We start from the raw sequence: 12,953 nt of genomic DNA on the forward strand, positions 1-12,953 counted from the left end.
TAGAGAGACACGCTACTAGGAGAGATCTAATTTGCTTTCTTCTCATGTTATTTGGGAAAATACAGTAGGAAAGATGGGACAGGCACAGCACCTTTACCAGGAGCTGCCAGTGAAGCCTCAGCAAGTGGAAGCTTACCTGGAGCACAGGGGCTCATCAGGGCACTGGAGCACCGGCTGCCTCCACTGTCCTTGCACTCAGGCAGCCGTGGGGGCTGGCAGGTTGCCATTTGCCTTCCTAAAATAACCACTGGCAGGTGTGCAAAAACTGAAGAGGTGCATTAAGTACACAGTGTGTTTGTTCCCATGTTTAGTTTTAACCAGCCTGTACCTGGTCAACTGAATTGGTTTATGAAGTCTTGTCTGATTCTTCTGTTTTATAGTTTTAAGCTCAGATGGCTAATTAACATGTGAAAAGTACATAGTGACCATCCTGCTTCTGTAGGTTTTAGCCTGATAGGATCTTTCAGGCGTTCTGACTGGGTAATCTTACACACCTGTTTGAATTGTTGGCTCAGACTATAATTAACATAGTTTCTTAGTTCTTTTGAACAGAAAAGAGCTTTGCAAGTTGAGTTGTCCCGCTTCTTAGTCCCCGCAGTCATGCTGCATCTGGATTGTTACGATGTGTTGTGTTGCTGTTACTTTAGAAATACTGAGCAGCTATTCATCTTGTTCTTTATTTTAAAGCATCACAAGAGGGCGCTCACCTAAAGCTAAAAGTTCACGATTGTGCATTTATTCCCTTTTTTTTCCCCTTCTGTTTTTCCCACTGCAATGTTTGAACATAGTGCTCGGATGTATATTATCAACAGATGACAAAGTATGCTCTGTGGATTGGAAGGATAGAGACAAAAGTGTTAGCGTGAGGAAAATGATCCAACTTATTTGCATGATTTAATTGTTAGTAATTTTAATCCAGGTGGCTAATTGAGAGTATTAGCTACTCAGAACTAAAATGAATCGTTTGTTAATAACTATGATGGTGATGTGTATTAAACAATTTTGTTTAATTATGAGCTGTCATAGTGTTTGAACTTTGCACTACTGAAGATTGAGGCAATGTAAAGACTTTGTTAGATCAAGACCTGTGAGCAAGTTAGAGAATTCTCATTGTAGTAGAAGATGAAAACTAACAGTTAACTGCGTTTAGACATACACTAGCATGTGTAGATGAATCCCTCAACCAGAAGAAATAATTAACTAATGAGTTGTTCATTTTATTCAAAAGAAAGAGCTTTCAAACTTTTTAGAAACCCATGGATGAACTGTTTGACAGAAGGTTATTCAATGTGAGCCACAACTTGCTCACAACTAATGTGGCTAAAGGGAGATGAAGTCTTCCTTAATGGTGTGCTGGGCAAAATGTCTGACTTCTCCCGTTTTAGTCTGATCTTTCTGTTTGCTTCACACAGGAATTAACATTAGTATAATTTTCTGTACAGAAAATTACATCCAGTTGCTGTAACCTCCTTATATACAGGCATAAAATGGTTAATCTGGAGCCACAGCTGACTGAACATGTTCACTTTTAACAGAAAGGAATGGAAACAAATGCAAGTGTGAACGGATTTTGTCAAATGTTCCAGACATTAACAGTTACATGAGTGAATGACACTCAGCTTAGTTCCAAAGTCCACTGGCTGACAGGTAACCTGAAACAAAACAAACACAAGTCAAGCATTTCAGTAAGGCTTTATTTTGTCAGTAACCAAGCAAAGTAATTTTCTTTCCGTGATCCAGGTAATGTACAGAATGAATCCTTATGTCATGAATAATTATGAGAATAATGAATAATAAATAAGTGCAATTACTTTTCAGCTGAGAACTGATTTGCTCCCAGTATAATCCAGAATCCCAGTTCTATACAGGTACTTCATGTGTGTATCTTTCTCCCATATTTCACCAAAATCTTTGAGTACTGCATTGAGGAAAACCCCTCGGCTATGGGGAGGTGTGAGAGAAGGCGTCCACATCAGTCTGACACAGCATGTTAGGGTTATAGTTGTATTCTCTTTCTACTTAATAACGTGAGGATGGTTGTGGTAACATGGAAATAACGGCAATATATTCATATTGCTTTCACTGACATTGTTTTTAGACTTTGTTTTGGAAATTACCGTGATGATGTAGAACAATGTCTTAAGTATGGGGAGGGAGAGCAGCTGGCTGCGGCCCCTTTAAGGCAGGTAGCGGCGCGCGGGCGGGGTGCCTGTGCCCCGCGCATGCGCAGGGCCCTGAGCGTCGCCGTGGCCGCGGAGCTGGCTGTGGCGGCCGGCAGCGCCATGGGCTGCGGCGGAGGGCCCTGAGCCGCCCGGCGGCGCCTCCTCCTTCTCTCGCCGCGCTCAGCCCCCGGCCGCCCATGGCGGAGCCGGGTGCTGAGGAGCCCGATGAGCAGCTGCTGCTCCTCTTCGCGGAGCCGGCGCCTCAGGGAGGGCCGCCCTGGCGGGGGCCGCCAGGGGCGAAAGCCGCCCCCGGCGGGGCTGTGAGGCTGTGTGGGGAGCTGGGGCTTGAGGAGGAGGACTCGGGTGAGGAGGACTCGGGGCCCGAGGGGGAGGGAGAGGACGAGCCTCTTCTGCGGGCGTCGGGCGCCGGCCGCGGCCGCCGAGCGGGCGCCGCCTGGGACAAGGAGCCCCGCACCGCCGCAGGTACGGCCCGGGGCCGCCGCCTCCCCCGGCGGACGCGGCCGAACGCGGAGGGGAGCTGCAGGGGGTGCGGCGGCACGGCTAAGAGCGGGGTGGCTTTGCCCCGGGAGGGCTGCCGGGTGTCTCCGGGGAGAGGTAGCCCCTGCCCCGTCCTGCCAGCGAGGCGAGGAAAATACCTGTAGGGACTCAAGGGCGCTTGATGTGCCGTGTCCGATGCCTCCCGGAGGGGTCCCTGTCTTGTAGGCAGCTTATTACGAGCGCTCATGGGGAGGGGTAGTGCCAGCGAGAGGCGGGGTGCGCTGCCCTTACGCGCCATGTGAGCTCGCTCACGAATAGTCTTTGGAGGGAAGGTGCTGCGAATGGCTCGAGATTCAAATGCTTTGTCTTTATGTGCAGGGCTGCACGAGCTCCTTTACACCTTCATGAGTGTCTCCACTGTTACTTCTTGTTCTTTATCATCTGTTTTGTTGGGCTTTACATTGTTTGTTTCTGTAATATTTTTTTAAACTCCTGGCTTTGCACGTTTTACAGTCTGTTCTGTGCTAGGACTGGCTGGTGCTTTCTGAACACTTGGTGAACCCTGTCAAGTTTTCTGTTTGTCTCGCCTATTCCAGCAATTACCTGCTTGTGACCCCCGTCTTTTCATCCTGTAAAAAAATTATACTCTGTTTCTGTTCTTTGCTCCAATCATCTGTTCACTTCTTCATACCATCACATGTATTAAGAGTTTTAAATGCGAATTCTTCTGTCTTATTTTGGTTTTTTTTTTATAAAAATTTATCTGCTTTACATGTTTTGAAATCCGGTCATGAAGGGAGAAGGAAATGTGATGTGAAAATTCATAAATGCAACTTGATAAACTACACAATATTTATTGCTTTTTTTCTTTAGACTTTCAAGCTTTCTTATTCTATGCAACTTTGTAAATAGGTGTACAAGTAGGAAGGGTTTGCTGACAGAAATCTGTGGACTTCTATCACTTAATAGTGTTTGCCGTTGTAATTATACCATAGGATTTCTTGCCAGAGACTGGTAAATATTGTTTCTTTTGCAACAATAGCACATTAAAAAAACAAACAAACAAACAAAAACCCCATCAATTTGAGCAAAACAAGTTATGCTAGTAACTGTTTTAGTAGCAATGGAGAGCTTTTGCTAGTGTGCTGTGTGTAAGCATAAGAAAAAAAATCTTGTCTTTTAACCATCGGTCCCAAGTGTAGACCAGACCTGTAATGTGAATATGCCATTAAAATGTTAGAGTTCTCTTATCTTGTTCCCACAAGACTTAAGATGTGTTAATGAGACAGCGCTTGCAGCAAAACATACTAGTTAATGCTTCAGAGTGGAGACTGGGTCTTGGCCACTGGGGCAATTAGGTTGGTGAATGCAGAGTACTTTTGGGATCTGCCCCGAGAGTATGTAAGAAAATCTCAGAACTGTGACTGGTAGCAGCATCTCATCTCTTGCTCTTGTTTCCTTGTCCTTGCCTTTTCTGTATGTCTAACACTTGAAGGTACAGGATTGTTTCACGTGTCAGGTGGAACAAACATGCAACAGATGTTACTCATGCGTGTTATTGCAACACGGAGAGTGTTTTCATAATGGAATTATGGTCAGAATATGAGACTCTGTGTAGAAAAAGATGGAATTGATTGAAGGGACTACAATTAATTATGTTACTGTTGAAATAGTATAAAGCTAGTTTAGTATTGAAGGAGTTCATACACGTTACTCTTGCAAAATGTATTAGTTTATCTTACGTCATGTTGACAAAAGAACAGGTTGAGGTGTATACATGGATGATAGCATTCATATCTTGGTGCATCCTTATCATTCAAGTATAGCAGCTTCAAAGCCTTAGGCCTTGTCCAAATTAATCTGAAAAAAGTTATTGAGTTTGGTAATTAGACTGTGTCTGAGCCTTGGTCTCCTGAGTGGAAGTTTAATGAGAAGAGTAGTTTTCAAGAGCGGCTGCAAGAAAAAAAACTTGATTAGTTATAAGTTTAGAGATTGTACTGGGAGTAAGTTGTGACCATAATATGCTTTCACAGTGGAAAATTGGATTAAAATAATTTTTGAAGAAGAAACCAGCTCGGAAAACCCTGCCACATTCAGCAAATACTGGCTTCAATTAAAATGGCTTATTTTCATATGGAGAGTGTTGATAAACAAAAAGGAAACTTAAAACTGCCAGTTCCCTTGTTTTCAGCCTATATGTCTTTGTATGGCCACATCACTGTGGTAACAGAAGGCTTTCTAGTAGCACTGTACCAATAATGAACAAATAATAAGTTTCAAAAATTATTTTTCTCTTCTTCCTTGAGCATACAGCATAATGTGTTTTGTTTGTTTTTAATTTGATTTTTAATTGAATATATTTTTCCTGCAGTTATCTTTGACATAGAAAAGCCATGGTTGAAAAATTTCCTTGAGACAGTGAGACTTCCTATAGTTTTGGATTCTGGAATGAATGCACAGAAAGTAAAAACTGACCTCTGAGAAAGTTGTATTCTGCATAGACAACTTGAATCCCTGGGATAGAAAGTTGATTTGTAGGTCCTCTTCATCTGGAAAATTAATGTGCAAAGCAACTTAATACGGATGTTGCATTTCGTTTGGTAACAGTATAATGCAGAACCCTGATTTTACTTTCACTGACATAAATATGTAGTAGCAGTAGCTCAGCTGTATGGTGTGCTATTTCTTGTGTAGAGGTAGCTGAGGCTTGAATATGGAATAAGAACTACGCATTCAAAGTGACTTTTTCAATAAAAATAAGTGTATTGTGGGGGTTTTATTTCCCTAACTCACTAAAGTACTTTGTGGCAGGGAAATCTTAGAACCCTTTCCCTCTCTCTTGGTGCCTGACTCTATGAAATGCAATTTATTGATTGTCCCTGAAAATCAGTTTACTTTCAGATAGCTTTCTCTACAAAAGGACACAAAAATCTTAATAAAAATTGTATGTAAAATCTTTAGCATTTTTTTTTACAGATGATTTTGGAAGGGATTTTTTTCTTATAGGCTACCTTACATAAGTAAAAATTTAAAAAAATCCTTGAAAAGTAGAAACACTTTGCAGTGGTAGTCTCAAATTGGTTGTTGCAGATTTGGCTGCTTTACGTCAAACAAAAGGTTGATTAGATGTTGGTAAATCAGTGGGAAAACTTGCACGGATTTTGGACCAGATTTTTCAGCCTGCTATTGAATGGGCATTAACAGGGAAGGCTGTTAGCTTTTCAGTGTGTTTATTTATGTTGTTGTTAATTCGTAGTACAAATTACACTTAAGGTTGCATGTTTTCTTATTTTTCAGGGCATACAGGACATTCTGCTGATATGAATATATTTTTAGATGATCCAGAATTTGCAGAAATTATTCTGAGAGCAGAGCAAGCTATAGAGTGTGGAGTTTTTCCAGAAAGAATTTCTCAAGGATCCAGTGGGAGTTACTTTGCTAAGGATCCAAAAGGGGTGAGCATGTTACTGCAAAGTCAAGAGACACTGTCAGCAACGAGTTTAAAATGGAAATTTAAAAATTATATTTAAATGAAAATCCATTTAAAGAATTTGTTTAATAATTTATGGTATGCCAAAATCTATGTTGGAAAAATCAATGCAAGCAATATTTAGATTTCTGGTTATGTCTTGCAGCATATGCTGAGCCAAACTAACTATTATTTCTCTGTTGCAGTTTTACCATGTCTTGAATGATGTGCAACAAAGAAATACGGAGAAAATAAAAGGGCCTCTTTAACATCTCAAAATAATTCAGAGATTCCTTTGTGCAGAATCTAACATTTTGTTCTTTGTATGTTTTAATTGATTTTTGACACAACTGAGCTTCTGTTTTCGGTGCTGTTGAGATTTCTTTAGCCAAGCCACCTATATTTTTATCTCTGTTCTTTTTAGATAGTCTTTTATTTAGGTTTTATCTCCTTCCTCCTGTATGATTGGTAGATGGGCAAGAGGAGTGATATAAACAAATCTACCTTTTTACTTGTGCTTGTCTGCGGAATCTTAACTTGAAGATTTGTTTTCCCTTTCTTCAGTGTTAAATGGTACCTTCAGTAGTGGTCATCAAAGAGGTGTCCTAAGGTTACTTTGAGACAGAAAAATAAGTTACCTGAATATCTTGCTTGAAAAGTAACATTTGGTTAGCAGCATTTAGCAAGAGAAAATTATGTTTCAGGCATACTTTTACATTGTTTTCTTTAAAACAGAAATACTTTGTCTGCTTACTTACCTGTTCCAAAAAAGAGGACTCCCGACCTCCGCACCTTTGTTGATTTGTCATGTCTGATTTTACTTTAAACTCAATGAGCAGTGTTCTGGTCTTAGGTAGATGTAGGTGTTCATAAATCCTGAAGATCCCAGTTGTGTTGAATGTGGAAGTTGTAACAGTTTAAGTGCCTAGGTTTTCAGAACATATTCAAGACTGTTGTTCTTCCCTGCATCCCCAAAATGGTCATTTTCCATTCGTTTAGGAAGCGTTATTTTTTTTTGTTGAGCTTTTGTTTATATCATTGGTCAGTACAGAATGTATTGCTGTTTTGCCACTTAATTTGCATAGATGTTTGGTTTGTTTTAATGCCACTTCTCTGGTGATAGTTTTTACACTTTATTGAATGAGTGATTTTTAGAATAGTTACCTGACTTAATACAAATAAATATACGAATTTATGAATTTATTTCTAAGATGGAAAGTGGCAGAACTACACCTTCAAAATCTTCTAAGAACTGCACATTGCAGTTCATACTGTGGTGTTCCAGGGGCATTTCTTAGTAATCACCCCCTTCATTCTGGTGGAGGAGAGCCAAAGTAGGTTGGGAAGGAGGGCCTCTCTTTGAAACTAGAAGAAAAAAAAAATTCTTTCTCTAATTGCTTTGTGGGATTCTTGCCATTGCGTACAATGCTGTTAATATGAAAACCTGTTCAAAGTTTCAGCAGACTTTTAAAACTTCAGGTCACTTCCCTGCTTCGATAGTTCAGTCCTTTAAAGGTTTCCAAGTTGTATGCTTTTGTATATATGTATTCAAACTTCATATTAAAGAGGTATTTTAAATTAGGATTGTATCTTATTTTATGCGCAATAGGAAAAATTTGAGTAACCAAATACTGGTTTAAGTCAATACTTTTTAAAAAATGCAATGCATGACATGTCTAAGGAGTATTCTACAGTGTTATGCTAAAAATGCTTTAAAACTGGTTAAGTGTTTTTTTGGAGTTTTTCTTGATGCTGTGCAATCAAGGTTGTTTATTCTTCGGAAGTTAGTTAGTAGAGAAATTACTAGGAGAAATCATACTTGTTCTGGATTTCCATATGTGCAAATCTGTTTTGTCTGAAGCCTCTCCAGACTGATTTTGCAGTTTTTTGGTGACTAGCAAATGCCTGAGACCCTCGCTGTGCCCTGGGGCTAATGAGAGAGTGCTTACACATCATTTTTGTAACCATAGTATTTTGGATGGAGCACCTTATTTCCCTGTTTCTTACGTGATTTTCTTGTTGGTTTTACTTCTGTTTTGCAGTGAAGTGTTGGTTTTGTTCATAGTTAAGTTACTAGTAGTGACTTGCCCTCCCCCTTCATGCAGGTCATTGATTTGAATGTAAGTATTTAGGAGAAATGAAGACTAAAAAAACACCTATTTTTTTATGCGGGCCAGAAAAATTGCATTGCCGAATATGAAAGTATTTGCCAACATGGGACTGTGAGAATAATGATACTAGCTGACTTTCAATTTTGCTTTTATTCTTTGCACTAAATTTAGAGCTTATCTAAATCTGTTATCCATATTAAAGGTCTGATAAAACTTCATTTTGTCCATAGTGCAACTCCCAGTTGTAGAATGGATTTCACATCCTGTTCAACAGAGTATTGCATCATGTTGTTCAAACCAGTTTTGTGACTTGCTTTCTCCTATTCCTCTTGAGTAATCTCCTCTTCCTTATGCTGGGAAAGAGCTTATTAAAGACATGCTAAGCCTTCTTACTGGTCAGCTTCTGAAGTGTTTACCCACACTAATACCAAGTTACAGGTAAAATAACCTGTTTCCACTAGGTCATCTTATTCGCTGATTTGGGTCTATCAGAAAGATAGAACTAAAATTGTGTAATTAACTTTTTGCATTTATTGAATCACAGAATCACAGAATGTTAGGGATTGGAAGGGACCTCGAAAGATCATCTAGTCCAATCCCCCTGCCGGAGCAGGATTACCTAGACCATATCACACAGGAACGCGTCCAGGCGGGTTTTGAATGTCTCCAGAGAAGGAGACTCCACAACCTCTCTGGGCAGCCCGTTCCAGTGTTCAGTTACCCTCACTGTAAAGAAGTTTTTTCTCATATTTATGTGGAACCTCCTGTGTTCCAGCTTGCACCCATTGCCCCTTGTCCTGTCAAGGGATGTCACTGAAAAGAGCCTGGCTCCATCCTCATGACACTTGCCCTTAACATATTTATAAACATTAATGAGGTCACCCCTCAGTCTCCTCTTCTCTAAGCTAAAGAGACCCAGCTCCCTCAGCCTCTCCTCATAAGGGAGATGTTCCACTCCCTTAATCATCTTCGTGGCTCTGCGCTGGACTCTCTCTAGCAGTTCCCTGTACTTCTTGAACTGAGGGGCCCAGAACTGGACACAGTATTCCAGATGCGGCCTCACCAGGGCAGAGTAGAGGGGGAGGAGAACCTCTCTTGACCTGTTAACCACACCCCTTCTAATACACCCCAGGATGCCATTGGCCTTCTTGGCCACAAGGGCACACTGCTGGCTCATGGTCATCCTGCTGTCCACTAGGACCCCCAGGTCCCTTTCCCCTAAGGGAACTATATTCCTGTTGGTATAGTTGTGTACTGATATGAAGCAGTTCAGTACTTAAGCAGCACTGTTGCTGAAGTGTTGAATATTTCTGCACTTGTTCATTGTGTAACCAATAAAGTAAAAGACATTGTGTCTGTTACAAACTGTTCTGCAACATGTTTTTGACAGTTTAGCTATTGGCTAATGGGTAATGCCAATGGAGTCAGCCTAGAAATTAATTTTGACTTGCAAAATGAAGACTGGCCTTGGTAGGTTGTCTGCGTATTGAACTTTTTGGTTCTACTCTGGTCCTCAACAGCAAAATGTAGCAAGGTTCTAACTTCAGTGAAACCTTGAAAACCGTATCTGGATTTCATAGTATAGCACAGTACAGTCCAATAATGGAAAGTAATGGAATGAGCTAAGCTCCTTTTTAAAATGAGCAGTTTGTAGTAAGTGTTGTCCAAAGAGTGATTCAAAAAAAAGAGATAATTAACGGCTTGGCACATACTATCAAGTATACCACTATGTTTCTGGGAAATAAAAAGCAGCCAGCTTTTTTTTTGAGCAGGTAGATACCTGTGATTCAATAGGAAAAAATTAAATAACTTTTGAACAATTCTAAAGCTAACATTAGAATTTTGAGTAAACTAGTATACAAAGTAAATTCAGTTTCCAGTGTTGTGATTTAACAAAAAAAAAGTAAAGTGTTCAGAGAACCTTCTGGCCTTTCACATTGCATAGAATATTTATTGTAAGCGTAACCTTTTGTGTAGGTCTAAATAGAATTGTGTCTGTGCAGTTGCATAGAACTTGCTCGTGATTTTGAATGTAACCTTAGAATCAGAGATAACAACATGCCGAAAACGAGAACTTTTGTCAGTTTGTTTCCTGCCCCTGTTGATAGGAAACTTAGTTTATAGGATGAATGCAAACAGTGATATTTCATAACTTATTTCTTCTGGTAGTCAATGGGAATGAATCAAAATAGATGGACAAGGCAGGTGATGCTACTAATGCCTGGTGTCTTGTGTAATCTGTTTACAAACTGAATGAAATAAGTTTGTGTAGTTAGTTTGTCTTGGACAATCTTGGTCTAGTTAGATTGTCTTGGACAAAATGGGTGAAAATTCTGTAGAAGTTGGAGCAATTAGTCAGCTCCTCTCCCTAATCTAGCTGAATCAGCAGTTACTGAAGCAGCATGCTAGTTTCCGACTGCCAGCAAACTTGTTCATGACTTAAGTGTGTAAATCAGCTATGAGTGTTGGTGCAACAACAGGCAGTGTTTAGCTTATTGAGATACTCGGTTTTTTTTTATAAGGATTCAGGAAAGTACTAGTATGTGAAAATGCTTCTTAAACAGTTGTTCTTAAATATTTATTAGATAAAAATTTCATTTACTTACCATGGTCCTGTGAGAAGGAATGAAGTTAACAGCATTTCACTTGAGCTATAGAAGAGTCATTACATGGACTTTATGCACTAGGCTAAAGTTTATCACAGGCAATTGGAAGGTTATATACTTTAGTGTGGTAATAATCTTGTGGTTTGAGGTCAACAAATATAGAATCACGTGTAGGAGGCACCTTGAGAAATCATCTCTTTAATGCCTGTGTTGTGGAGCAGGATCATCATCTTAACATGATTCCTGATGAATGTCTAACTAACCTGTTGTTAGGGTGATCCTGTTTTGGAGACTCCACAACGTGGCAGTCTGTTCCAGTCTTGAGCCACCTTTAAGGTTCAAAAGGGTTTTTTCTTTTCAACTTACCTGCTGGGATTTAAGCCTGTCATTTCTTGGCTCATTAACAGTAAATGTGTTGTTCCTTTTTTCTCTATGGCAACCTATTACATAGTTCATTGTGCCCCATTTTCTCTTAGGCTAAACAATCCCTGTTCATACAGTCTTTCATTATTCACACTTTTTGTGCTTGTTCTCATTGGTTTTTCAATTTTATTCAGTTTGTTAACAGATTCCTTGAAGCATAGTGTCCAAAATTGGACACAGTACTCTGAATAATTTTATGCTTTACTACACGTTTCCAATGTAAATGGTGGCTGATAGTGTGAACCATTGTCAGCTTTGAGTTGAGGAATCTAGAGCAGTGGTGAATGACACCACTCTTTGGAATTGCAAAGTGCAGAACATTTTGATCCATTCTAACTTAAAGCAATAAATAAAATAGATACAAAAGATAAAAGGTAACATTTGATTATTAGCATTCTGTATGTTTGTCACTTTCCTGGAACCATTATGTCTCTGTCTGAAATACCTTGTCAATGAGTTAATTGGTTGGCTGAAAGTGATTTTTTTAAAACTACTTTTAAAACCTTCTTTTTTTAAAAAAAATTATAATATAAAAAGGTATCTTGTAAAATGCAGTCCTCTTTAATTTTGAAAAACTAGTAAATGTTAGCTGGTTTTGATTTTTTTCTTATGAAGAGCTTATTTTGCATTTGTACTACTTCTAGGCAAGCATTTGATGATAAATTTATTTGGAATACCATTTTGTTAGTTTTATTATTTCATCATCTAAAAAGAGCAACTGTAAAATGCAAATGTATAGTATCTAACCAGTACTTTTAAATAACTAATTTTCAAAATCATTTTGATCTTTTGCAACTCAAAGCATTCATACTTCAATTTTATATTATTTATCCTAGAAAATTATTGGAGTGTTCAAACCAAAATCTGAAGAGCCTTATGGACATCTCAATCCAAAATGGACCAAATATTTTCACAAAGTTTGTTGTCCTTGCTGCTTTGGCAGAGGGTGCCTCGTTCCAAATCAGGGATACCTCTCTGAAGCTGGTGCCTATCTTGTGGATAACAAGCTGGGGCTGGGAGTTGTACCTAAAACTAAGGTAAAAGTTAAAATACATAAATTATTGAATGAATAGTGACAGATTTGTCAGTCTCTGGACTGTAGTTGTGGAGACATCGTTGTATATCATGCGTTATCCCTTAGTCATTTATAAACTACTGCAAGTCCAAAGGTTTGGTGTAGAAATAGTGCCTGTGATTTTTGTTTTAATGGATAAGTTTGAATCTCTTCTTTGGAACCACTTCAGTTTCTAGCATTCTGACATTTTTGTGCCTTATGTTTTGGTGAGATGCATCAGAATTGCAGAAAGCAGGCTATAAAGATTCCCACTTATAAGTCTTCTACCACATTTCTGTTTGAGATGGTCGCACTGAAAGAGATGTTTGGTGGTCACACTCAAAGAGTTACGGTCAATGGCTCGATGTCCAAGTGGACACCAGTGACAAGTGGTGTTCCTCAGGGGTCGGTATTGGGACTGGTCCTGTTTAACATCTTTGTCGGCAACATGGACCGTGGGATTGAGTGCGCCCTCAGCAAGTTTGCCAACGACACCAAGCTGTGTGGTATGGTTGACATGCTGTAGGGAAGGGATGCCATCCAGAGGGACCTTGACAGGCTTGAGAGCTGGGCCTGTGTGAACCACATGAAGTTCAACAAGGCCAAGTGCAAGGTCCTGCATGTGGGTCG

The 12,953-nt window shown here is 39.6% G+C and overlaps 1 protein-coding gene across 3 annotated transcripts in view; it reads left to right on the top strand.

Annotated features, from left to right (window-relative positions):
• Positions 1-12,953, top strand: part of LOC137664733 (phosphatidylinositol 4-kinase type 2-beta) — a 45,884-nt gene that overhangs the window by 531 nt on the left and 32,400 nt on the right. For 2 of the 3 annotated variants that reach the window (XM_068403129.1, XM_068403131.1), the window contains exons 2-3: positions 5,958-6,115; positions 12,106-12,306. In XM_068403129.1, the coding sequence (XP_068259230.1) occupies positions 5,981-6,115; positions 12,106-12,306 (336 nt within the window). In that variant the 5' untranslated portion in view covers positions 5,958-5,980. Of the gene's footprint in view, positions 1-2,260; positions 2,646-5,957; positions 6,116-12,105; positions 12,307-12,953 lie in introns of those variants that run through there. The other variant, XM_068403133.1, reaches the window with a different exon arrangement.

This window comes from Nyctibius grandis, chromosome 6 (assembly GCF_013368605.1).
Source record: "Nyctibius grandis isolate bNycGra1 chromosome 6, bNycGra1.pri, whole genome shotgun sequence".
Lineage (NCBI taxonomy): Eukaryota > Metazoa > Chordata > Aves > Nyctibiiformes > Nyctibiidae > Nyctibius > Nyctibius grandis.